Raw genomic sequence first — 25,765 nt, forward strand, 5'->3', positions numbered from 1 at the left:
CGAGGTAGGGGAAAATTTGTATTCCCTGTGTCCTGACAAAGGCCATGACTGGGGCCAAACATTTTGGAAATACTCTTGGGGCTGCAGATAGACTAGATTATAAAGTAGAGAACTGAAAGTGTGCAGAGTCCAGATGGGGCTTTGTACAGGAATTTAGCTTCATCAGGGACCTTACAGAATCTATCTGGGTGTTTGGGTTCAGGGGGCTGTGAATCAGGATTTTTCTGAAGCTCTCAAGGAGAGACACTGGATGTTGCACGCGCCCTAGCGATAGCATGTAACTTTTGTATAAAGGCCAGATGTATGAAAGTTCACCAGAGTCGGACTCCCTGATGTTACCGATACAGCAGCATATGAATAGAAGGACATACAGCAGATCACAGAAAATTATAATCACTACATGAGGTCACTGTGACAGAGCCTTACTCTTTAATCCAAAACGTAACAACCTAAACTTGATTATACTGAGTAGAGAGAAGGTGCAGCCCCCTGTAGTGGGTGGAAGGGTGCCCCCCCCCCCCCCCGAGGGAAAAAAAAAAGACAGAAGATTTTGATCTTTGCTAAACTTGGGCATTTGGCCAAATTTTCAGGTACTACGCTCATTTGGGAAAGTGGCACTCTGTTGCATATTGTAGATCCACAGTTATCCACAGAGTGGGCCCCAGTAATAAGATCAGAGGGCTATTGCTTTCATCAGTCAGTACATTACAGTTTTCTGTCAGCCAGTGGCCAAATGCCATCATTACAGACAAACAAGTCACCAGAGATCATTCCTAGGAAGAATGACCTAGCTGAATGAGCACTGAATAGACAGCAATAATAAACTACCAAGTGAACTTCGGTGTGAGCACTTTAGTTGTGGGAAACTGCAGGACGTGTGAGAAGGCTGCACAACAATACCTTTGCATAGCATGGTAAGGAAACAGGGTAGTCATGAACAGGAAAAGATTTTATCAAGTGGACAACCAAATAGAAATCACTCCTATTAGCAAAATATTTTGCATTAGCAAACTTAAAGTATGTTCAGCCCATTCCACAGCAATAGGATATGGATCAACATTTCAATATTCATAGAGGCGTATAAGAATTCCAAAAGCCCTAGCAACACTAAGCACAAGAAGCTAAAGGACTAAGGACTGAGACAGGATATTTTATGTCCACAATCTCATTACACAAAGAAACCGCACTGACACGCAAGACATTTTCATGCATTAAGTGAAACATTTAAAAAAATGAATTATTACCTGGCAAAGGAATGGCTGGTGTTTTCTGGGTAAACTGGAAATAAATACATAGGGAGTTTGGGAATGGTACACCGCATAAGTTGCTTTCCTCTGGTTTGGCTTGGAGTAATGTGTACCCCATGCAATTCGAATCCAAAGCGCATCACCACATTCTCTAAAAGTGACCATCACTCTCTGGAAATAAAATGAAATATAAACAAAATACAGTAAAGAACCAGTGGGCTATACAATCACTAGGTAGCTATACTACTATTGACTTATCCTTTCTGTCCTACAAACCAAAGCTCTGTAATACATAGATGTTAAACACAGAAGAATTTAAGAAAGTAGAGTTGTGCAAGTAAAAGTTACAATAACACTGGATATTTAAATGATCAATGCTGCAGTAGCCTTACCTATATGGGTTGTATCCTGCCAAGCTTCGAAGATTCAGTTTACCTTGCATGTGCCCACATTGTCAGTCACCTTGAGCTGTGGACAAAAACACAAGTATAGGCATGATGCCCTTCAGCGCTTTCCTGCCAGCAGTGTGTGTGAGATGATCCTTAAAAGGACAATGCTAGGAACAAAAAAATAAAATGTCCACACCCTGGCATAAAACACACACAAAAAAAAGGGGGGGGGGGAGTGGCTACTGCTACAGTGATTATTAGAACATCTACCATTATAGCAAGTTTTACTTGCACAACTGTATTATGTTCATCATATTAATCACTGCTGTAGTATAGTTATATGGAGAGATTACCTTAGCTAGCTACATTTGGGAGGTGGAAGAAGAGTCCAGCAGCCTTTGGAGAATGGTCTTAGCAAAGCTTATGCACCTAGACAACGAATCATGCTTATAGTGCTTTGCAAAAGTAGGTACATAGGACCAAGGAGGAGCTTCTAGAATACTTTTAAAAATCAAACCTTTTCCAAAATGTCATAGATTAAACAAAAGCCCTGGTAGAGTGGGCCGACTCCGCCTGGAATAGTTTTGTTATGAGGAGTATAATAAAAAGTAATAGCCTTTGACAATCACTAGGAAACGCACTGTTTTGACATAGGCTGTCCCTTCTTATCTTCACAAGAAATGAACAACTGAACCAAATATCTGAAAGATTTAGTTCTGTCAAGACAGTACAGTTGTAGTCTGTGGGCATCCAAGGTACGGAGTATCCTTTTTTCCTCATTTTTAGTTTCAGGAAAGAAAACTGAGAGATGGATAGTTTTGCTTAAAGTAAATTCAGATACTACTTTAGCCATAAAAGAAGTATTACTTCTCAAAAAAAAACCCTGTCCCTATGGAAAATGAGATAGGGTTGACCAACCGTAACAGCATGCAACTTGGATACCCTTCTTGCAGAGGTCAGAGCAATTGGTAAAACTATTTTCTATGTTACGGACCGCAAGTCAGTCAGATAAGCTTGTTCAAGTGGAGCAATTCTTAGCTTATCAAATACAAAATGGAGATCCCAAGGTGGATTCCCTGGATTTCTTGGAAGCCTCTTATGCAAAACTCCTTTCAAGAACACGGACATTAAACTGCATTGAAGGAAAAGGATACAGGGGCAGACATGTTAATAACGGCCGATAAAGGAACCTTGATGGAGGAGTAAGAAATGTCAGATTCTAGTAACTCCCACAAATATTGTAAAACCAGAGAACTAGCCCTGAATGTGTGCTGGTTATGTTGTTGGCACCAATTAGGAAACCTTTTTACATTTGCTAATGTAGGATTTTTTACTATTGGGTTTTCTTGCCTCCATCAGTACCTTCTGCATGTCCTCATCAAACAGGTGCCTAAAAAGAATTAATACCTGATCATCCAGGCAGTCAATTAAAGATGATTGGTGTTTGGGTCTATCAAACACTTCTGTTCTTGTGTGAGTAGATCCAGTCTGTGAGGAAGGTTGTGGTGTGCCCCTGGCTATTTCAAAATGGGAGAATTATGGCTGCTTGGGCTAGAAGGGAGTCATCACAATGCTTTTGGGGGATTCTCTCTGAATCTTCATAAGTACCCTGGATGTTAGTGGAAAGGGTGGAGAAGCATACAGGAATATTCCTGTCCTAAGAAAAAAAAAGGCATCTGTCTTCAAGGCATTCTTGCATTGAGTCCTGAGACAGAATTTTGCTAGATGATTGTTTGGTGAGGAGGCAAAGAGGTCTACTTGAGGAACTCTCTAGAGATGGATCAATCTTGAAGATCCCCAATCTAGTTTTCTCTTATGAGGACCTGCTCTGGTCTTCCTCAGCTTGTCTACCACACAGTTTTGCTCTGACAGAATGTAGGATGCCTGTGGAGTGCGATGGTGCTGTAAAGCTATAGCCCAAGCTAATATGGATAGTCTTCAAAGGGGCTAAGACCTACTTCCCCTTTGCCTGTTAATGTACCACATGACTGTGGTATTGTCTGTAACCACTTGGAAGAGGTCCCAGGGATGAAAGATGGTTCAGACAGCTCACTGCCTTGAACAGGCCAAGCATCTCTGCTATTTATGGGCTTGCATCTGTCCTTTGTGACCCACACCCTCTGCAGTTTATCCCTCCAAAACTGCTTCATAGGCAAAGCCTGAAGGGCCTGTGGTGACTGACTGCTTAAGAGCAAAGAGGGAGAGGGTGAGACCTGAATTTAAGGACATCTGGTATCTCTTATGACAAACCCCAGCAATAGGATTCGATATCAGATACCACTGTATCTTTCCCATGTGGAGTCTTGCAAGGGGTAGCGTAACAATTACAGATGTAATGAGACCCAAAACCCTGAGGTATTTCCTCACAGTGATTAAAGTCAAAGTGGAACACCTTAGAAATATATCTAGATAAAGATATTTTTCCCCCCCTCTGGAGGGGGAAAAAAAGCTCAATGAACTGAGGTGCCTAGTTCACATCCCAGGAATGCAGTCCTGTGTAAAGGAGTCAAAGATGACTGAGTGTTCTCTTGTAATCCCAGCTTGTGCAAGAGATCTCTCACCCAAGACAGAGAGAGATTCCTAACACTTTTGAAAAAGACTGCAAAGATGAGCAAGTCGTTTAAATACAGAAAAAATGTGGACACTCTTTAACCTATAATGAGCTATAAAGTAGTTTTGTACCTACCATAAATGTAGATGTTCGAGTGCTAATACAGCTGCAGTAATCACAGATGGGTTTTCAGCCATCAGGCGGTCCCTCGGTCGGCCGAATTCCAAAGTCTTGGTCCGGCGTCAGGAAGGCCAGAGTATATAAGACACAGCCGACGCCATGTTCTTCAGTCTTTCTTGCCCCACATGTCAGGTGCCCCCAAAAGGAAGGCAATATATAAGTAAAGCTTATCCACATATGCAAGCAATGCAATGTAATGCAAAATCAGTGTAAGCAAGCAAATAAAACATAACAGGATAACCCAGTCAGGAGGTATGAAGAGGTTGTTAGGCCCCATGCCCTAACCAAGAGGGGAAGGAGGGAGGGAAACCTGTACTGCAGCTGTATTAGCACTCGAACATCTACATTTATGGTAGGTACAAAACTGTACTATGTTCATTGTGCATACAGCTGCAGTAATCACAGATGAGTAGAGTCCCAAAGCTATGCATAGGGTGGTAGGTACTATGAGGAACTGGGTTGAGCCAGAATGCCCTGCAAAACAGCAGTGGCGAAGCCTGCTCTTGTTCTGGAGTATAAGGGCAAGTGGTAGTGTTTTGTGAAGGTATGTACAGAACTCCAAGTGGCTGCCTCCAAAATATCCTTAGTAAGCACACCTCTGAGGAAGGCTGTAGAGGTGGCTGTGGCCCTGGTGGAGTGAGATCTGATACCAGTAGGGACAGATTTCCCATGATAGGAGTAACAAAATCGTATGCAGTGGCCAATCCACTTGGAAATGGTCTGTTTGGTAACTGGTTTCCCTTGAGCCCCTACGGCATAGGACACAAAAAGTTGTTCTGATTTTCTGAAGGACTTTGTTCTGTCCAAATAGTAACATAGCTGCCTATGGATGTCTAAAGAGTGAAGCAGCCTTTCCCCTTTGTTTTGAGGCTTAGGATAAAAGGTAGGTAGGTGTATGGCTTGGTTTAAGGCTACCCTGGATACCAGTTTTGGCATAAAAGATGGATTAGTACGAAGGGAAACCCTATCCTGATGGAAGATGAGGAAGGGCTGCACCGCCATGAGGGCCTGTAGTTCAGAAACCCTACGAGCTGAAGTGATGGCCAGAAGGAAAGCTGTTTTCCAGGACAAATATTGCAGATCTGTTGAGGCAGCAGGTTCAAAGGGAGGCAATGTTAATTTTTCTAGTATGTAATTAAGGTCCCAGGCTGGCATTGGTTGCTTCCTTGGAGGTCTTATATTCTTAGCCCCTCTGAGGAACTGCCGTAAGAGAGGGTGAGAGAATAAAGGAGGATCCGTGTTGAATTCTGCAGAAATGGCTGAGGCGTGTATTTTAATGGAAGAAAATGAAAGTCCACTGTTCAGCAGTTCAGCTAGGTACTGTAAAACCTGAGGCAAGTTCAATTTTCTAGGGTCCTGTCTTCTTTTCTCATTCCAGTAGCAAAACCGCTTCCATTTTGCGGAGTAAGCTTTTCTTGTAGATGGTCTTCTGGCCTCCAATATGACATCCTGCACCTCCTTGGAGAGTAGAGTTTGATGTGGTGTTAAGGAATTTTCCACGCAGCGAGGTTGAGTGTTTTCAGCTGACTGTGGAGGGTTTTGTAGCTGTTCTGCGTCAGCAGAAGAGGTATTAGAGGCAGGGACCAGGGAGGAGTATGTGTAAGGCTCCTCAGGAGTGGATACCAGTGTTGCCTTGGCCAGTCTGGAGCAATCAGTATCATCCTCGGTTTGTCTGTTCTTGCTTTCAAAAGCACCTTGGGCAGAAGAGGCAGAGGTGGGAATGCATAAGCTGTCCATGTTGCCCAACTGAATGAAAGGGCGTCCACTTTCCAGGCCTTTGGATGGAAGGTCCTTGAACAAAACTTTTTCAATTGATGGTTCCTGTGGGAGGAGAAAAGATCTATGTCTGGCCTCCCCCACGCTTGGATTATCTCCATAAACACCTGTGGATGCAGCTTCCATTCGTGTGGATCTGTCATATTCCTGCTCAGAGTGTCTGCCAGTGTGTTTTCCAGTCCTGGCAAGTACTGTGCTTGAAGTTCGATTTGTCTTTCCAGAGCCAAGTTCCAAAGAGTCATGGCTAGTCTGCACAAGGGGTATGAGTGTGTTCCTCCTTGTTTGTTTATGTACCACATTACTGTGGTGTTGTCTGTTCTTATCAGTAATTGTCCTGGATGCAGGAAGTCCTTGAAAGCTGTAATTGCATTTATTACTGCTAGCATTTCTTTTGATTGATGTGAAGGTGCTTTTCCTTTTGGGGCCATCTGCCCTGAATGCACCTGTCCTTCATGTCGCCCGCGTAATCTGAGGCGTCTGTGGTTATGACCTGTTTTGCTTGAGGCTTGCAGAATGGAAGGCCTGTGTTTACTTGACATGCTTGGGCCCACCATAGAAATTCCTTTTGCAGACATGGAATTATTGGTATAATTGCTTCCAAGCTGTGACTGTGTTGAGACCATAGATTTTTTAGGTACCATTGAAGTTTCCTCATATGCAGCTTTGCACATGGGATTAGAAGAATGCAAGATGCCATGAATCCCAGAGCCTGCAGGATTTTCCTTGCAGTAAGCCTGGTACTTTTTGCTAGTGTTTTGAAGTACTGAGATAATTGCCCTTGTTTTTCTGATGTAAGGTATGCCATCTGGGTGTGTGTGTCCAAGCTGGCACCCAGGAAGGTTATTTTCTGAGATGGTGTTAGCCTTGATTTCTCCTTGTTGATGGTGTATCCCAGAGAAAGCAGTAACCGTGTCACATATGCCAGATGTTCCAGTAGTATTTGTTTGCTGTCCGCTTGGATCAGGCAGTCGTCCAGATAAGGGTAAATTTGTATCCCTTGAAGTCTGCAATAGGCAATCACTGATGCCAGGCACTTTGTGAATACTCTGGGCGCAGTAGATAAGCCAAAGGGCAATGCAGAGAATTGATAGTGGATTGAACCTGCAAGAAATCTGAGGTATCTTCTGCAGCTTTGTCTGATTGGGACATGCAGGTATGCCTCCTTGAGGTCCAATGTTACCAGCCAAAACTCCTTGCCCAGCATGGGAAGAAGTTGCTGTAATGTGAGCATCTTGAATTTTGGTGCAGTAGAAATGTGTTTAGGATGGATAAGTCCAGAATGGGTCTCCAGTCGGTTCCTTTTCTTGGTACCAGGAAGAGTCTTGAATAAAAACCTTGACCTTGTTGGTGCGTAGGTACCTTTTGTATAGCTCTCATGTTTAAGAGCTTTGAAATTTGCAGTTGTGCCTCTACCCTTTGATTTTGTGGTAGGTTTGGCATGCCTCTCATTTTTGGAAGAGTGTGAAATTGAAATTTGTAGCCTCTGTTTATAATGTCCAGAATCCATTTGTCTGTTGTGACAATATGCCAATTGTTTGCAAATAATGCTAGTTTCCTCCCAAAGGTGCTGCCAGCTGAGACTTGCTTGGCATGGAAATGAGGGAGTCATTGGGTTTGCTTCCTGTATTGTTGTGCACTGTCTTCACCACCTCTTGGTGCTGGAGATTGCCATTGTCTGCCTCTATATGATCCTTGTGACTGCCCTCTGCCCCTTGTGCATCTGTATCTACCTCTTTGGGGCTTGTCAGTGGCTGGAAAAGACCAGTTTTTTGAAGGCCAATTCCTGCTAAATCGTGGTGGCTGGACCTGTAAGAAAGCTTTGACAGTTTGCATAGATTTGGCCTTTTCTTCCATTTTCAGTATATCCTCAGCATTAGTACCAAAAGTACATCCTTTTGTAAAGGAGCATCAAGAAGTTTAGCTTTCACATGATCAGGCAAATTTTGTTCCCTAAGCCAGGCATGTCTGCGAATGACTGATCCTGTAGCAGCTGCTCTACTGGAGGCCTCTAGGGCATCATAACCACATTGTAAGGTGTGTTTACCCACTTGTTCCGCACTATGCATCATATCCTGTAACTCTTTTAAATCTGGTTGTTCAGGTTGAGACATTTTGTTTTTTTAATTGTGATAACAGGAACTGTTGATATTTAATCATATGAAACTGGCAGTTTAAGGCCCTCATGGCTAGGGTGGCGAGGTATATACCTTCTTACCCCACCTTTCTAGAGATCTAGATTCCCTTTCTGCAGGAAGTGGATTCTTGGCAGTGGAGGCCTTTAATCCCTTAGGGCCTTGTGAAATGGTTTCAGGGTCAGCATTATGGCCTTTGTAAAGAAATTGGTGAGAACTGGGTACTCTGTAATATCTATCGGGCTTTACTGGTGCAGGAGGCAGAGAATCAGGATTAAGACAAGCCTCCGAATAGACATCATCCAGTACCTCCAAAACAGGGGGTATAGCCAGAGGTCTGTGCTGAGGTAACCAAAGAAATTCCCTAAGTCTTTTCTTGGAATCTGAAAAGTCTTGGCCTTCCCAATGGAAGTGTTCCCTCAAGGTGTGCAAGGTTTCCCCAAATGAAAAATCCTCAGGGGGGGATACAGAAGGAATGGACTGCTCTGCATCCGAATCCTCAAAAGGGGAGTATGAGTGTTCCTCTGCATCAGAATGCTCTGATAAAATGGATCCCTGATCAGAAGAGGGGAATTCTTCCTCCACTCTGGGTCTCTTGTCAGGAGGGGGCTGAGAACCTCTGAGAGTTATTAGATCCTCAGCCATTTTAAGCATCTGTTTCTTAGGCATGGGTCCAGGAGATGGGCCTTGAGCAGCAGGCTTAGTGTGATGCCTGGCTGCTTTGGATTTAGTTAAGGCCTTAATAGAAAAAGAAGATGAAGGCCTAAATACACCATGGGTGGAGGTGGATCTGTCCACATTAGTAGGCTCGACATAAGCCGGGGCTTCGGTTGTAGTCTGGGAAAGGGCCGATAAGACACCGCCAAAGGAGTGTCGTCGGTAGTCAGGGACTGCAAAGGCGTCTCGCTGAGAACCGGACCACGTGTAGCCTGTTTCGGCATGGTGTCGGTGGAGACCGCGGGCCTCGCGTGTCGGTCCTTTTCCTTGCGTTTTTTGGATAAAACGGTAGTCGGAGTGTCCAACGACATTTTATAGTCAAAAGCTTTACCAAAAAAGTGTTGGGCGAACTCCGCCCGACGCTTGATAGTGCGTTTATTGAAGGTAGTGCAAAAGCGACAGCCCGAGACGTCGTGGTCTGGGCCCAAACAAGGTATGCAAAGGGAATGGAAATCCTTATGCGGTATTTGCTTCCCACAAGAAATACAATTATTAACTTTTTCTGACATCGGTCTGAGGCAAGAAAAGTTTCCCCAATGGGGTACTTAGCTTTAATGAAGACTTTGTTCCAAATATTTTCGTAAATCAGGAGCTGGCCGACCGGCACTTGCGAACTGCTTCTGCTTCGGGCACCGCGCGGCAAAAAAGACTGAAGAACATGGCGTCGGCTGTGTCTTATATACTCTGGCCTTCCTGACGTCAGAAGAGTAGCGGCGACAACCGGCCTTGGACCAAGACTTTGGAATTCGGCCGACCGAGGGACCGCCTGACGGCTGAAAACCCATCTGTGATTACTGCAGCTGTATGCACGATGAACATCTGGAGCTAGACACTTTGTGAACACTCTTGGTGCAGTAGATAGTCTAAAGAGTATGGCAGAGAACTGATAATGTGATCCAGATACTCAAATCCTTAAGAAATTTCTGAAATCTGGATTAACAGGGATGTAATAAGAATTTTTTTTAAGTCTACTGTTGCCACGAAAGTTCAAAGACGGAAAAGAGGTAGCAGGTTGCAAAGTGACAATTATAAATGTGGGCACCATCACAAAAAAGTTTAAGAAAGAAAGATCAAGAAAGGGTCTCCAAGAATTTTTTCTTTCTTTCTTTGGAACTAGGAACATCATTGAATAAAAAACCTTCCACACCTGGGAAGGAGGAAAGTGCAGTCTGTGTACACTTACCATAAATGTAGAGGTTCGAGTGTATTCAATGTTGCAGTCATCATATTTGGGTTATCCCTGCCAAGATAGCCCTCGGCCAGCCCAAATACCAGAGGCTTAGTATTTCTGCATTGGTTCCTGTCACTTCAGGACTGATGTCAGGTTGTCAGCAGTAGAAGGTAAGGCAGCCGATGCCATTACATCAGTTTTTCTTGCCCTGTCAGAAGCCCCCAAGTGGGAGTCAGGATATGGTGGAATAACCCCACCAGTAGAAAGAAAATAAAAAAAAGTTCCTTGTAAGGAGACAGAGAAAGAAGAGGGGGGTGGAAGGAGGAAAAAGTACAGTTGTGCACACTTACCATAAATGTAGATGTTAGAGTGCATTCACTGTTGCAGTCATTACATTTGGGTTATCTGCTTGCAGGTAGCCCTCAGTTGGCCTGATTAACAAAGTCTTGGGCCCTGCGTCGGTTGCTATCTCTTCTTCCATGACGTCAGGGGATATAAAACATGCAGCCGATGTCATTACATCAGTTTTTCTTGCCCCAGATGTCAGGTGCTCCCCTAATGGGAAGCAATTAAATCTATAAATATACAAGGTTATACCTCAAACAAAAAAGCAAATACAACAAAAAGCTTTTAAGCATTGAAAAGGAGAGAAGAGGTATAGCCAAACAAAGTCGGGGGGCTGGAGGGAGGGTAACCAGGACTGCAACAGTGAATACACTGACATCTACATTTATGGTAAGTGTACACAACTGTACTATGTTCTTCGTATTTCACTGTTGCAGTCATTACATTTGGGTAGATTCCCAATGCTAAGGATGGGAAGAGGAATTTAGATAGCATTAGGACCAGCTATAAGGCCCTGCAAAACTGCAGTGGCAAAGCCAGCTCTGGATTTAGAGAAAATTGGCAAATGATAATGCTTGGTGAAAGTATGTACAGAACTCCAGGTAGCAGCTTCTAGGATGTCCCTGGTAGGTACGCCTCTGAGAAAGGCTGTAGAGGTAGATGCAGCCCTGGCTGAGTGGGATCTGATCCCCTGTGGGACAGGTTTTCCATGATGCTTATAGCAGAAGTGAATGCAGTGGCCTATCCATTTGGAGATAATTCGCTTTTAAATAGCCTTCCCCTCTGTCCCTGCAGCAAATGCCACCAGCAGTTGTTCAGATTTCCTTTGAGGTTTAGACCTGCCCAAGTAGAACCTAAGTTGTCTGTGCACATCTAAGAAGTGCAGTATCATTTTCCCTTTGTTCTGTGGATTAGGAAAGAAGGTAGGCAAATAAATGGACTGATTAAAGGCCACACTGGATATCACCTTTGGCATGAAAGAGTGATTGGTCCTGAGGGACACCCTGTCCGCATGAAAGATGATGATGAAAGGCTCCACTGCCATAAGGGCCTGTAATTCAGATACCCTTCTTGCTGAAGTGATGGCTAAAAGGGAAGCTGTTTTCCAAGAAAGGAATTTTAAATCTGCAGTAGCAGCTGGCTCAAAAGGAGGAAGGGTGAGTTTCTCCAATACAAAGTTAAGGTCCCAGACTGGAGTTTGAGCTCTCCTGGGTGGTCTTAAATTTTTTGGCCCCTCTGAGAAACTGCTTGAGCAGTGGAAGAGAGAAGAGGAAAGGTTCTGTGTTATAATGAGCTAAAATGGCTGAGGCATGAATTTGTATTGAGGAAAAAAGACAGGCCCTTGTGAAGAATCTCAGTTAAGTATTGTAAAATCTGAGGTAAATTGGGCACTGCTGTTCTCATCCCTTGAGATTGGTTCCAGGCACAGAATCTTTTCCATTTTTCAGCATAAGATTTTCAAGTACTAGGCCTCCTTGCCTCTAAAATGACATCCATCACTGGTTTACTGAGGGATGGTAAAGGACAGCTTAGGTAATTAGCCAGGCTGCTAGGTTAAGTGTTTGAAGCTGAGGGTGCAGAATCTGGTTCTCCTGCTGAGAGAGCAGGGTATCAGTCTTAGGCAGGTGCCCTTTGGCCAACAGTGACACACTGCGCAGGAGGGGGTACCAGTGTTGGCGTGGCCAGGCTGGTGCAATCAAAATCATCCTTCGTCTGTCTTGTTTGATCTTTAGTAGTACTTTGGAGAGCAAAGACAGAGGAGGAAAGGCATAAACTGATAGGTTTTTCCAGCTGAAGGATAAAGCATCTGCTTTCCAAGCTGGTCTGTGGGGAGTCCTTGCACAATTTTTTTCCAATTGATAGTTCTGGGGGGAGGCAAACAGGTCTATATCTGGGCTCCCCCCATTTGCTTGTCGACATGTTGAAAATCATTGGTTCCAGTTTCCACTGGTGTTGGTCCATGAGGGTTATACTTGGTCCATCTGCCAGTGTATTTAGTTTTCCTGGCAGGAATTGAGCTTGTAGATGTACTTGGTAGCTCAAGGCTGTGTTTCACAATGCCATGGCTAGTCTGCAGAGGGGGGTAAGAATGTGTATCCCCCCTGCTTGTTTATGTACCACATAACAGTGGTGTTGTCTGTCTTTACCATTGTGGTCCTTGAAGGCTGTTAGAGCATTCTGTACAGCTAACATTTCTTTATGATTGATGTGAAGGTGCATTTGAATTGGGTTCCATTTGCCCTGAATGCACTTTCCTGCCAGGTGCGTGCCCCCCCCATGCATAGCCTGATGCACCTGTTAGGGTTTGGGCAGCAGGGGGTAGTGTGAATGGTAGTCCCTTGTTTTGGTGGCAGGCCTCTGCTCAAAGGAACTCTAGTCGTAGACAAGGAATAATAGGAATTATTGCTTCTAGATCCTGGGAATGTTGATACCATAGGCTTTTTAGATACCGCTGTAGTTTCCTCATATGCAGTCTTGCATATGGAATTAGAAGAATGCAGGAGGCTATGAACCCCAAGGCTTGTAGTATTTGCCTTGCAGACAGCAGTGTTTTTCTGACCACTTTTTTGAAGTAGGTTGTCAAGTGAATTTGTTTCTCTGGAGTGAGGAAAGCCATCTGGGAAGTTGCATTCAAGCTTGCTCCCAGGAATATAATTTGTTGACAGGGTACCGGGTGTGATTTCTTTTTGTTTATGGTGTACCCCAGACAAGTTAGCACCCTTTGTACAAAAGCCAAATGATTCAAAAGTATGTCCTGGTTTTCTGCCTGAATTAGACAATCGTCCAGGTATTGGTATATTTGAATATTTCTTTGCCTGCAAAATGCAATGACTGGAGCTAGGCACTTTGTGAGTACCCTGGGCGCAGTAGATAAGCCAAAGGGCAGTGCAGAGAACTGATAGGTAATGAGTCCCCAGTTCTTTGCATGAAGTGCAATCTTTCCCCCCAAACGGGCAGTCAGTTGAGAAGTGCTTGGAAGTTTTAAAAATAAGTCCTTGAGAGTTTACCGTAGGGGGGAGTTTTATTACTCCCAAATTTGGAAGTGGAGGCCCCCCACTGCTTAGTCCAGTGCATCCCCTAGGACTGAAGCCTGGGTGCTCTGCTGGATCTGGGTTTGGATTGAGAAGGTCTGGAAGCGGCACGAAAGGACCAATTCTTAGAAGGCCAATGCCTACAAAATCTTGGAGGTTGTATTTGTAAAAAGTCTTTAAAAGTCTGCATAGATTTAGCTTTTTTCTCCATCTTTTTAAGAACTACTTCTTCCTTGTTGCCAAACAGGTGGCCCTGATTTAAGGGAGCATCCAGTAATTTCGCTTTAACATGATCTGGCAAGGATTGCTCCTTAAGTCAAACATGCCGTCTAAGTACAGACCCAGTTACCGCAGCCCTGCAAAATGCCTCTAGTGAATCAAAACCACATTGCAATGTATGTTTACCAACTTGTTCAGCAGAATGCATAAAATTCTGCAAATCCTTATTTTCAGCACAATCAGGAGTCAACATCATTTTCTGTTTAAGCAATTCAATAATATGCAGCTGATACTTTAACATATGAAACTGGCAATTCAAGGCCCTAATGGCCAAAGTTGCAGAAATGTATACCTTCTTACCCCATCTATCCAGCGCTTGGAGTCTCTATCAGAAGGGGTAGGATTTTTGGCAGTAGTAGCTTTAATGCTCTTGCGTCTCTGTGAAATGATTTCAGGATCCGCAGTAGGATTTTTGAAAAGGAACTTGAGCATCAGGAACCCTGTAATATCTATCAGGTTTTCTGGAAGCAGGAGGTAAAGAGTAAGGGGCCATGCTAAATTCCGAAAAGGCATCATCAACAATGTTCAGTACAGGAGGCATAGCTAAAGGTCTGTGCTGGGGCAGGAGTAAAAAATCCCTATGCCTCTTTTTAGAATCAGAGAAATCCTGACTTTCCCAACGAAAAAACTCCCTGAGAGTATGCAAGGTTTCACCAAAAGAGAAACCCTCTGGGGGGGAAGCAGAGGGAGTAGAGTCCTCAGCATCAGAATCCTCATAGGTAGATAAGGGTAAATCCTGGTTATCAGAGGAAACAGAAATTTCAGAATCCTGGTCAACAGTATCATAAGCAAACTCAGTCCTAGGTCTCTTAGAAGGGGAAGTTTGGCTTCCCCCCATTAAAGTAATTAGGTCTTCAGTCATTCTTATCATTTGTTCTTTAGGCATAGAGGCCTGACCATGTGGTCTGGGCGTCAGTTTTCTAGGCATGGTTCGAGTTTTAGGCCTTGAAGAAGAAGATGGCGCTGGTTTAATATGCAAGTCAGTAGGCCTGAATACACCCTAAGAAGCCGGTGCCTGCACAGTGGCTCTGGACCCATCCAAGGTAGAGACATCCGCAAGTTCCACAGTTGAATTATCTTGCGGCATACCGCACTCCGAATGGGTCTCAGTAGAGGCCTGTAAATTTGAAGTAGCAGGTATCAGGGGCTGCAAAAGCACATCACTGAGTACCGGCGAACTGGGGGGGCCTGTCTCTGTCTTTATCTTTGCATTTCTTCGGAATGTCGGTAGTCGGATGGCTTATCGAAGACATATCAGGATAATTGAACCGAGCACCAAAAATTTAGAAGTGCAAATATACCAAGTTCGTGGTTTAAATAAGGCACAAAACAGACAGCGAGGTACGTCATGGTCAGGGCCTAGGCAAGGAATACAGAAAGAATGAAAATCTTTCAGATATTTGCTTTCCACAAGAAATGCAATCATTTACTTTTACTGACATCGGTTTAGATCAAGAAAAAGCTTCCCCAACGGGGTACTTAGCTTTTAGTTGAAGACTTCGGTTCTGAAACTCGAAAACGAAAATTTCAGGAGTCGGCCGACCGGCACTTGCAAACTGCTTCTGCTTTGGGCACCGCATGGCAAGAAAGACTGATGTAATGACGTCGGCTGCATGTTTTATACCCCTGACAACCTGACGTCACGGAAGAGACAGCAACTGACGCAGGACCCAAGACTTTGTTAATCAGGCCGACTGAGGGCTACCTGCAAGCAGATAACCCAAATGTAATGACTGAAACAGTGAAACATGACAAACATCCAGGACTGCAGTAGTGAATACACTCGAACAGCTACATTTATGGCAAGTGTACACAACTGTACTATGTTCTTTTTGTTTCACTGTTGCAGTCATCATATTTGGGTTGATTTTCAAAGGTAAGGAAAAGGGTTGAGGCAGTCAAGGAGACTAGGGGCTGGCTAAGATGCCCTGCAAGACTGCAGTGGCAAAGCCTGCCCTGGACTTGGAGAAGATAGGCAGGTGGTAATGCTTGGTAAAAGTGTGAGCAGATGTCCAGGTGGCAGCCTCCAGGGTGTCCCTGGTGAGGACTCCTCTGAGGAAAGCTGCAGAGATGGAGACTGCTCTGGTAGAGTGAGTTCTGACCCCTTAGGGGAAGGTTTCTGTGTTCCTTGTAACAGAAATGGATGCAGTGTGCTATCCATTTGGAAATGGTTTGTTTGGAGATGGCTTTGACCTCTGCCCCTGCAGCAAAGCTGACCAGTAATTGATCAGACTTTCTGAATGATTTAGTCCTGTCTAGACAGAATCTGAGCTGTATGTGCACATCTACAGAGTGCTGGATCCTTTCCTCCTCGTTTTGCGGGTTAGGGAAAAAGGTGAGGAAATGAATGGATTGGTTGAGAGCCACACCGGACACCACTTTGGGCATAAAAGATGGGTTAGTCCCGAGGGACACCCTGTCAGCATGGAAGATAATGAAGGGCTCTACAGCCATGAGTGCTTGTAGCTCGAAGACACTTCTGACTGAAGTGATGGCCAGAAGAAAAGCGGTCTTCCATGAGAGAAATTTTAACTCTGCTGAAGATGCTGGTTCAAAGGGGGGCAGGGTGAGCTTTTCCAACACAAAGTTTAGGTCCCACGCTGGGGCAGGTGCTCTTCTGGGTGGCCTCAAGTTACTAGCCCCTCTTAGGAACTGTATGATCAAAGGATGTGAGAAAAGGGGGTGCTCAATGTGGAAATGAGCAGAGAGTGAGCAGAAGCATGAAATTTAATAGAGGAAAAGGAGAGACCACTGTGTAGCAAGGTCATCTAGGTAATACAGGATTAGAGGTAGGGAGGGCTGTGCCGTATTGGCTCCCTTAGCCTGAATCCAGGCGCAGAACCTTTTCCATTTATCAGCATAAGACTTTCTAGTGCTAGGGCGTCTAGCCTCACGTATAACATCTAGAACCTGTTTACTGAGGTTGGCAGATTGATCAGTGGTCAGGGAATAAGCCAGGCTGCCAAACTGAGGGTCTGCAATTGGGGATGCCTGAATTCTCCTTTCCTCTAGGTCAGGAGGGTTGGGATCAGAGGGAGATGCTATGGTGGCAGTGGGGACAGGCTGCACAGCAGTGGGTACCAGTGCTGGCGAGGCCAGTCTGCAGCAATCAAAATTGTCCTTGGTTTTTCCTCCCTTATTTTGAGCAGTACCATGGTGATGAGAGGTAGTGGTGGAAATGCATAGACCGAGAAACTACCCCACGGGAAGGGATAGGGCATCCACTTTCTAAGCCATGCACTGATGCTCTCTAGTGCAGAACTTGCTGAGATGATGGTTGGTGTGGGAGGCAAAGAGGTCAACCTTTGGGGTGCCCCATTTCTGAGTTATTAGGGTGAAGGTTCTTTGGTCTAGTTGCCACTCATGTGGGTCGAGAAGATTTCTGCTTAAGTGGTCTGCCAGAGAGTTTAGAGAGCCTGGCAGGAATTGTGCTAACAGGTGGAATTGCATGGCAGAGGCTGTGTGCCAAAGGGTCATGGCCAGTCTGCATAGAGGGTAGGAGTGAGTCCCTCCTTGCTTGTTGATATACCACATCACAGTGGTGTCTGTTGTGATCAGGAGAGCCCCTGGGGAGAGGAGGGGGCCTGAAAGCTGTCAATGCGAGCTGGACGGCTGACATCTCTTTTTGGTTGATGTGCAGATGGATTTGCTGTGGGATCCATTGCACTGTAAACACCTGCCGTCCAGGGGTGCACCCCAGACATAGTCCGATGAGTCTGTGGTGAGGGTCTGTGCAGCAGGGGTGGTAGTGAGAAAGGTAGTCAGTCAGTTGTTGTGGGAGCATGCTGCAGCCCACCAAAGAAAATCTTTCCTTAGCCAAGGTATCATTGGTATCAGAACTTCCAGGTCTTGAGAGTGTGTTGACACCAAAGGCTTTTTAGGTACCATTGAAGTTTCCTCATATGCAGTCTGGCATATGGAATGAGTAAAATGCAAAATGCCATGAACCTCAGAGCTTGCAGGATTTTCCTTGCAGATAACTGGGGTCTGGTGGCTAGTTGAGAGAAGCAGGCTTTCAGGTAAGTTTGCTTTTCTGGTGTAAGGAATGCCATCTGGGATGCTGTGTCCAGGCTTGCTCCCAGGAATATATTTTTGGGTGGGTACTAGTTTGGATTTCTTTACATTGATGGTGTACCCTAGGGAGGTCAGTAGGGACTTTACTAAGGACAGGTGCTTGAGCAGCTTTCCCTGACTGTCTGCCTGAATTAGGCAGTCGTCCAAGTATGGGTAAATTTGGATATTCCTTTGTCTGCAAAAGGCAATGGCAGGAGCCAGACATTTTGTGAAAACTCTGGGAGCAGTAGATATAAGCCAAAGGGAAGTGCAGAGATCCTGCCCTAAAACGTAGACATTTCCTGCATGATTCCCCGATAGGAATGTGGAGGGAGGCCTCTTTTGGGTCTAGGGTGGCTAGCCAAGAATTCTTGGAGAGCATAGGTAGTTGCTGGAGGGTGAGCATTTTGAATTTTGGTATCACCAAGAAGGTGTTTAGAATGGATAGATCAAGGATGGGGCGCCAGTTGCCCTCCTTTCTGGGTACCAGAAAAAGTCTGGAGTAGAAACCTTGGCCTGTCTGCTCTACAGGGACGTGCTCTATTGCCCTCATAGAGAGCAGGGAAAGGACTTGCTTTTTCACCACTGTCCACTGGTTTGGAGGTAGATCTGGGAACCCTTTTGGGGTTCGAAGAGTGTGGAAAGAAAATTTGTATCCCTGGGACACTATGTTGAGGACCCAGCAGTTGTTGGTAATGGTGGCCCAGGTGCTTGCGTGGAAGGAGAGTTTTTCCTCCTAGGTGCAAATGCAGGTGGACAGAGGGAAGGTGTGGGGGAGGAGAGTCATTGGGAGTTCTTACCATGAGGGGGTGGCTTTGAACTCCCTGGTTTTGAAGAGGAGTAACTTCACTGCTTTGATCTCCGCATTCCCTGTGGCTGCTGTCTGGGGGGTCTGCTTCCCTGGGGTCTAGGCTGAACTGACCTAGTGGAGGCAAGAAAGGACCAGTGCTTTGACAGGCAATGCCTGCTGAACCTGGGGTGGCTGGACCTGTAGGAAATCCTTAGCTGTCTGCATAGATTTAGCTTTTTCTTCCATCTTTTTGAAGACTTCCTCTACCCTGGTGCCCAAATAAGTTGTCTTTGTGCAAGGGTGCGTCCAATAATTTAGATTCAACATGGCCTGGGGTAAGGGCTGTTCCTTAAGCCAAGCATGCCTTCTAAGGACAGAACCGGAGACTGCTGCCCTGCAAGAAGCTTCTATGGTGTCAAAACCACAGTGTAAGGTGTGCTTAGTTACCTGACTGGCAAAATGCATTAACACTTGTATCTCTTTTGATTCTGCACAAGCAGGAAAAGACACTTTTTGTTTGAATAGTTCGATGGTATGTTGCTAAAATTTCAGCATATGGAACTGACAATTTAGTGCTCTGATAGCAAGGGTAGCAGAGGTGTACACTTTTTTACTCCATCTATCTAGTGCTCGGGAATCCCTGTCCGAGGGGGTGGGATTCTTAGCAGAATTTGCTTTAATTCCTTTAGGCCCTTGAGAAATTACTGCAGGGTCAGCAGTAGGATTTTTGAAAAGAAATTTGTGAGAGTCAGGGACTCTGTAGTACCAGTCAGGTTTTCTGGGAGCAGGGAGGGAGGGTGTCAGAAGTCAAACTGGATTCCAGGAAATCATCATCCACAACATCCAGGACTGGGGGAATGGCAGGGGTCTGTGCTGTGGAAGATCTAAGAATTCTTGGAGTCTCTTTTTAGACTGAGGGTAGTCCTGACATTCCCATTGGAAATGCTCCCTTAAGGTATGAAGGGTTTCCCCAAAGGAAAAAATCATCAGGTGGAGAGGCTGAAGGAATGGATTCCTCTGCATCAGAATCCTAATAAGCAGAGAGGGGTTGCATGTCTTCATATTCAGATGCATCAGAGTCATCAGACTCTTGTTCAGACAAAACTATTGGGGACAAATCTCTTTCTTTTGGAAGGGGTAGCTTGGCTTCCCCTGATCAGCATGATAAGGTCTTCCGCCATTTTATGCCTTTGAGACTGAGGCAAGGAAGCAGGTGTCTAGACTGGGTCGTCCGTTTCTTGGGTGTGGTTCCGTACCCTGGGCCTTAGAAACTTGGTAGTTTTCGAAAGAACGGTAGATGCGAAGACGTCGTTAGTTTGTGTCGAGAATAGGTAGTGCAAAGTACTTACTCAGAAGCTGGTGCCTGCTCAGCAGCTCCGGACCCATCCAAGTTAGAGACAAATGCAGGATCCTTAGTCGAAGAAGAGTTCTGCAGCATACTGGACTCCGAAAGGGTCTCTGTAGCGGCCTGCGAATCCTCAGAAGCGGGCATCAGGGACTGTGAAAGCACATCACTGAGGACTAGAGAACTGACTACTAGCTTAACGGAAGCGTCGTCAGTAGGTTTGGACCTGTGCTCTGTCTTTATACTTAAGTTTTTTTCGGAAGATCTGCTGTTGGATGGCTTACCGAAGCCATATCGGAATTCGAGGACTGTAAGCAAAACAAATTGCTACAGTAAGGGCCCGAAGACGTACAGTTCTGGTGTTAAAGCACAAAAGAGACAGCGAGGGACGTCGTGATCTGGGCCTAAGCAAGTGACGCAATAAGAATGAAAGTCTCGGTGCAGTAATTGCTTTCCACAGGTGAGACAATTGTTAACTTTTTCTGATATCGGTTAGAGCAAGAAAAAAGGATCCCCAACTGGGTACTTCGCTTTAGAAGACTTCAGCTTCAATTCAGAAGACGAAACTCAGGTAGCGGCAGACTGGCACTCATGCGAACTGCTTCTGCTTCGGTCTCCTCGGCAAGAAAGACTGATGTAATGGCGTGAGCTGCCTTACTTTATACGACTGACAACCTGACGTCAGTCTTGAAGCGGCAGCAACCGACGCAGAAATACTAAGCCTCTGGTATTCGGGCTGGCCGAGGGCTACCCTGCCAGAGATAACCCAAATGTGATGACTGCAACAGTGAAACACAAAGAACATTTAGTTCTATCACTCGCTAGGACAGCAAGTGATAAAGAACCAGTGGAAACAAGAGAGTCTAATCAATGACCCCGTGGAAAGGAGAAATTTCCTCTCACTGCCACCTGTAACACTGAAAAAATGATTTTCAGGACCCATTTGTCTAAAACTATCTGTTGCCAGAGAGAAAAAAAATGGAGATTTAGACTTTCTGAATTACTCAAATTCAGACAGACTGTCCTTCGTTTTGGGAAGCTATTAACCCCATTGTGATTTCCCCTTGAACATCTGTTTACTTGTATTTTGTTGAGACTGTGTATTCTGTTATTTGTTTTGCCACCCAAGTTGCCCTTTTCATCACATTTTTTGATCATCTCTGCAGCAGTGGGGCCAAACAGTAAATCTCTATCCAGGGTAGATTTTAATCTCTCACTTTTATCATCTGGGAGTTTGAGAATGCAGACATGCACAACTCCACAAAGCAGTACCAGGGGCCATAGCTAAAGAAGTGGTAGCAACGCAGTCATACTCGCACTGTGTAAACAATGGAGTAGTGACCTATGCAATCAAATAAACTCATTTAAAGCAGATTTTCCTCACAAGAAGAAACTGCATATAAAAAAAAATTCTCATACTTTCACAATTTGTATAACAAACTTTAGCATATGGACATGACAATTTAAAATTCTAAAAATCAAAGTTGCAGAAGTAGACACCTTTTTCACCATACCTATCAAAAAGTACAGTTGTGTACCTACCATTAACTGTAGATGTTCGAGTGCATTCACTGTTGCAGTCATTACACTTGGGTTATCCTGCTAGCAGCGACCCGTAGTCGGCCTGAGTTCCAAAGTCTTGGTCCGGCGTCGGTTGCTGTCGCCTCCTCCCTGACGTCAGTGCGCCAGGGGTATAAAAGCTGCAACCGACGCCATTTTCTTCAGTTTTTCTTGCCCCAGATGTCAGGTGCCCCCAGATATGAAGGCTGTAAAGATAAAAAATATGCCAAACAACCATGCATATATCACTAAAAACATTTCCTTCTTCTAAAAGCAAATACAGCACATAGGTTGTATAGAGTTGAGAAGTACAGAATAGTCCCAGCAAAGAGGGGGATGGAGGGTGGGTAACCAGGACTGCAACAGTGAATACACTCGAACATCTACATTTATGGTAGGTACGCAACTGTACTATGTTCATCGTGTTTCACTGTTGCAGTCATTACACTTGGGTAGAATCCCAAAGCTTAGGCAGGGTGGCTGGGTCTAGATTGGATTTGGTGAGGCTAACCAGCCCTGCAGAACTGCAGTGGCAAAGCTTGCTCTGGATTTGGAGTAGAGAGGTAGGTGGTAGTGCTTTGTAAAAGTGTGCACTGAGCTCCAGGTTGCAGCTTCTAAAATGTCTTTGGTTGGTACCCCTCTGAGGAAAGCTGCTGAAGTGGCTGCTGCTCTGGTAGAATGAGGCCTAATGCCCTTAGGCACAGATTTGCCATGTTGTGCATAACAGAAGCGGATGCAGTGTCCTATCCATTTGGAGACTGTCTGCTTTGTAATAGGTTTTCCTTGTGATCCTGCAGCATATGCTACAAACAGTTGCTCAGTTTTTCTGAAAGCTTTTGTTTTGTCCAAGTAAAAATGTAGCTGCCTGTGAATATCCAAAGAGTGCAGAAGTTTTTCCCCTTTATTCTGTGAATTTGGGTAGAAAGAAGGCAAATGAATAGTTTGATTTAAGGCCACATTGGAGACCACTTTTGGCATGAATGTTGGGTTCGTCCTTAGAGAAACCCTGTCCTGGTGAAAAATGAGGAAAGGTTCCACAGCCATCAATGCCTGTAATGCTGAAACTCTTGTTGCTGAAGTTATTGCTAGGAGCAGAGCAGTTTTCCATGACAAGAATTTTAGATCAGCTGTGCTGGATGGTTCAAAAGGAGGCAGTGTTAGTTTTTCTAAAACAAAACTGAAGTCCCAAGTAGGTACTAGTGCTCTCCTAGGGGGTCTTATATTCTTTGACCCTCTGAGGTACTGTCGTAGTAGAGGAAGTGAAAAAATAGGAGGATCCGTATTGTAATGAGCTGAAATGGCAGAGGCATGGATTTTAATAGAAGAAAAAGACAGGCCTTTGTCCAACATCTCAGTCAGGTATTGTAAAATCTGAGGATTATTAGGGACCAGTGGGTCAAGCCCTTGTGCCTGGTTCCAAGCACAGAATCTCTTACATTTTTCCACATAAGATTTCCTAGTGCTGGGTCTCCTGGCTTCCAAAATTACATCCATAACCGTTTTAGAAAGAGGTGCAGTCTGAGTGGCTACATTATCTGCCATGCTGCCAGGTTTAAGGTTCTGAGTTGACTGTGCAGAATCTGATTGTTTTGCTGCGTCAGAAGATGAGGGATTTGAGGAAGAGGCCAAGGCGGGTCTTGGGACAAAATCCTTAGGATTGGGTACCAGTGCTGGCGTGGCCAATCTGGTGCAATCAAGATAATTTTTGGCCTCTCTTGTCTGATTTTTAGAAGCACCTTGGTGAGAAGAGGCATCGGAGGGAAGGCATAGACTGTCAGATTTTTCCAGTTGAAAGATAGAGCATCCACTTTCCATGCTTGAGAGTGATAAATCCTTGTGAAAAATTTCTGTAATTGGCAATTGTGAGGGGAGGCAAATAGATCTATGTCTGGGCGTCCCCATTCCCTTGTTATGTTGAACACTTGTGGATTTAGCTTCCATTCGTGAGGATCCATGAGATTTCTGCTTAGTTTGTCTGCCGGTGTATTTTTTGTTCCTGGCAGGAATTGAGCTTGCAGGTGTACCTGGTAAGTCAGTGCTGTGTTCCACAAAGTCATAGCTTGTCTGCAGAGGGGGCAGGAATGTGTGCCCCCTTGCTTGTTTATGTACCACATAACTGTGGTATTGTCCATCTTTATTAATAATTGTCCTGGATGTATTAGGTCCTTGAAGGCTGTCAGGGAATTTTGTACAGCTAGCATCTCTTTTTGACTGATGTGAAGATGCAGTTGTTCCTTGGGCCACGTGCCCTAAATACATTTTCCTGCCATATGTGCTCCCCAGGCGTAATCCGATGCATCCGTTATTGTCTGCCTGGCTGTAGGTAAGGTGAAAGGCTGTCCCTTGTTGTGGTGACAGGCCTGTGACCACCATCGAAACTCCTGTTGTAGGCAGGGAATCAAGGTTATGATTGTCTCTAGGCTGTGACAATGCCGAGTCCAAACACTTTTCAGATACCATTGTAGTTTCCTCATATGCAGTTTGGCATATGGAATTAGTAGAATACAAGATGCCATGAAACCCAGGGCCTGCAGAATTTTTCTTTCAGGGAGCTGGGTCTTTGTTGCCATCATTTGAAAGTACTGAGGCAGTTGCCTTTGTTTGTCTGGTGTGAGATAAGCCATCTGGGTAGTTGTACTCAAGCTTGCACCCAGGAATATTATCTCTTGAGAGGGCACTAGTTTTGATTTCTTTTCATTTACTGTGTGCCCTAGGCAAATTAGTAATCTTTTTACAAACTCCAGGTGCTTTAGAAGAATGTCCTTGCTCTCTGCTTGAATAAGACAGTCGTCCAAGTAGGGATATATTTGAATTCCTTTTTGCTTGCAAAATGCACTTACTGGTGCCAGGTATTTTGTGAAGACCCTGGGCGCAGTAGATAAGCCAAAGGGTAGTGCAGAGAATTGGTAATGCATTGACCCTGCTATAAATCTGAAGTGTCTTCTGCACAATTGCCTGATTGGGACGTGCAGGTATGCCTCCTAGAGATCCAAAGTAACTAGCCAAGCCTCTTTGCCCAGCATGGGCAAGAGTTGTTGTAGTGTTAACATTTTGAATTTTGGAACATCCAGGAAAGTATTTAGGATTGACAGGTCCAGTATTGGTCTCCATGCTTTGTCCTTTCTGGGTACTAGGAAAAGTCGTGAGTAAAATCCTTGGCCCTGTTCTTCTTGTGGAACATTTTGAATAGCTCCCATATCCATAAGAGCTGCAATCTGTCTTTGTGCCTCTGCCCATTGGTTTTGAGGCAGGTTTGGCATACCTTTTGGTTTTGGAAGCATGTGGAAGTGGAACCTGTACCCTTGAGAAACTATATTCAACACCCATTGGTCTTGGGTGATCATGTGCCAATTTTTCGAGAAAAGTGCTAGCTTTCCCCCTAGGGGTGCTATCAACTGTTAAGTGCTTGGCATTTGCAGAGGGAAGTCATTGTGACTTTTTTCTATAAGGTTGTGATTTGTCTTCTCCCCCTTTGGGGGCTGAAGAACCCCATTGTTTAGGTTTGTAGGAGCCCTGGGGCTGAGATCTGCCGCCTTGGGCGTCTGTATCTGCCTCTTTGTGGCCTGTCTGATACTGGAAAGGACCAATTTTTTGAAGGCCAGTTTCTGCTAAATCTAGGTGGCTGAACCTGTACAGCAATGGGGGCAGCATTTGCCCCTATGTATGCGAACCTTTTTATGTCTTTTTTTGAAAATAAGTTTTTATTTGATTTATATTTTATAAAGAGACATGTATAATTTTATTTTCGTTACATTGATGATTTGATTTTTATTTGTGAAGGTGGTATAGAACAAGTAGATAAATTTATGTTGGATATACATAGGAATCCTTTTGGCCTGGCATTTGACGGACTCCAGAAGGGCAATAGGGTGGTGTTTTTGGATCTTATTTTGGAAGGTACAGAAAAAGGGAATATTTCATTTAATATATATAGAAAGTTTATAGATGGCAATCAGTATTTACATGCTTCAAGTTGCCATCCTCCTCATGTGTTAGAGGCTTTACCCTACGGCGAGTTGGTTCGTGCGTCTAGATTGTGTAGTGAAGCTAGTATTTTGGAGAAGGAATTGGAGACAACTAATAATATGTTTCTACAGAGGGGCTATGAACCAAGTATTTTGAAACGAGCATTAGTGAAATTAAATAAGGAAAAGGGCATGAACAGGGATGATTTTTTATGCAGAGGTAGGAATAAGAA

General features: G+C 44.6%; 1 protein-coding gene across 1 annotated transcript in view; it reads right to left on the bottom strand.

The window, feature by feature from the left end:
• CENPN (centromere protein N) overlaps window positions 1–25,765 on the bottom strand; it is a 668,201-nt gene that overhangs the window by 356,863 nt on the left and 285,573 nt on the right. Inside the window, exon 6 of the mRNA XM_044081800.1 lies at window positions 1,245–1,418. Coding sequence (XP_043937735.1) covers window positions 1,245–1,418 — 174 coding nt within the window. The remainder of the gene's footprint in view (window positions 1–1,244; window positions 1,419–25,765) is intronic.

This window comes from Protopterus annectens, chromosome 8.part1 (assembly GCF_019279795.1).
Source record: "Protopterus annectens isolate FY-2018-M chromosome 8.part1, PAN1.0, whole genome shotgun sequence".
NCBI classification, from domain to species: Eukaryota; Metazoa; Chordata; order Ceratodontiformes; family Protopteridae; genus Protopterus; species Protopterus annectens.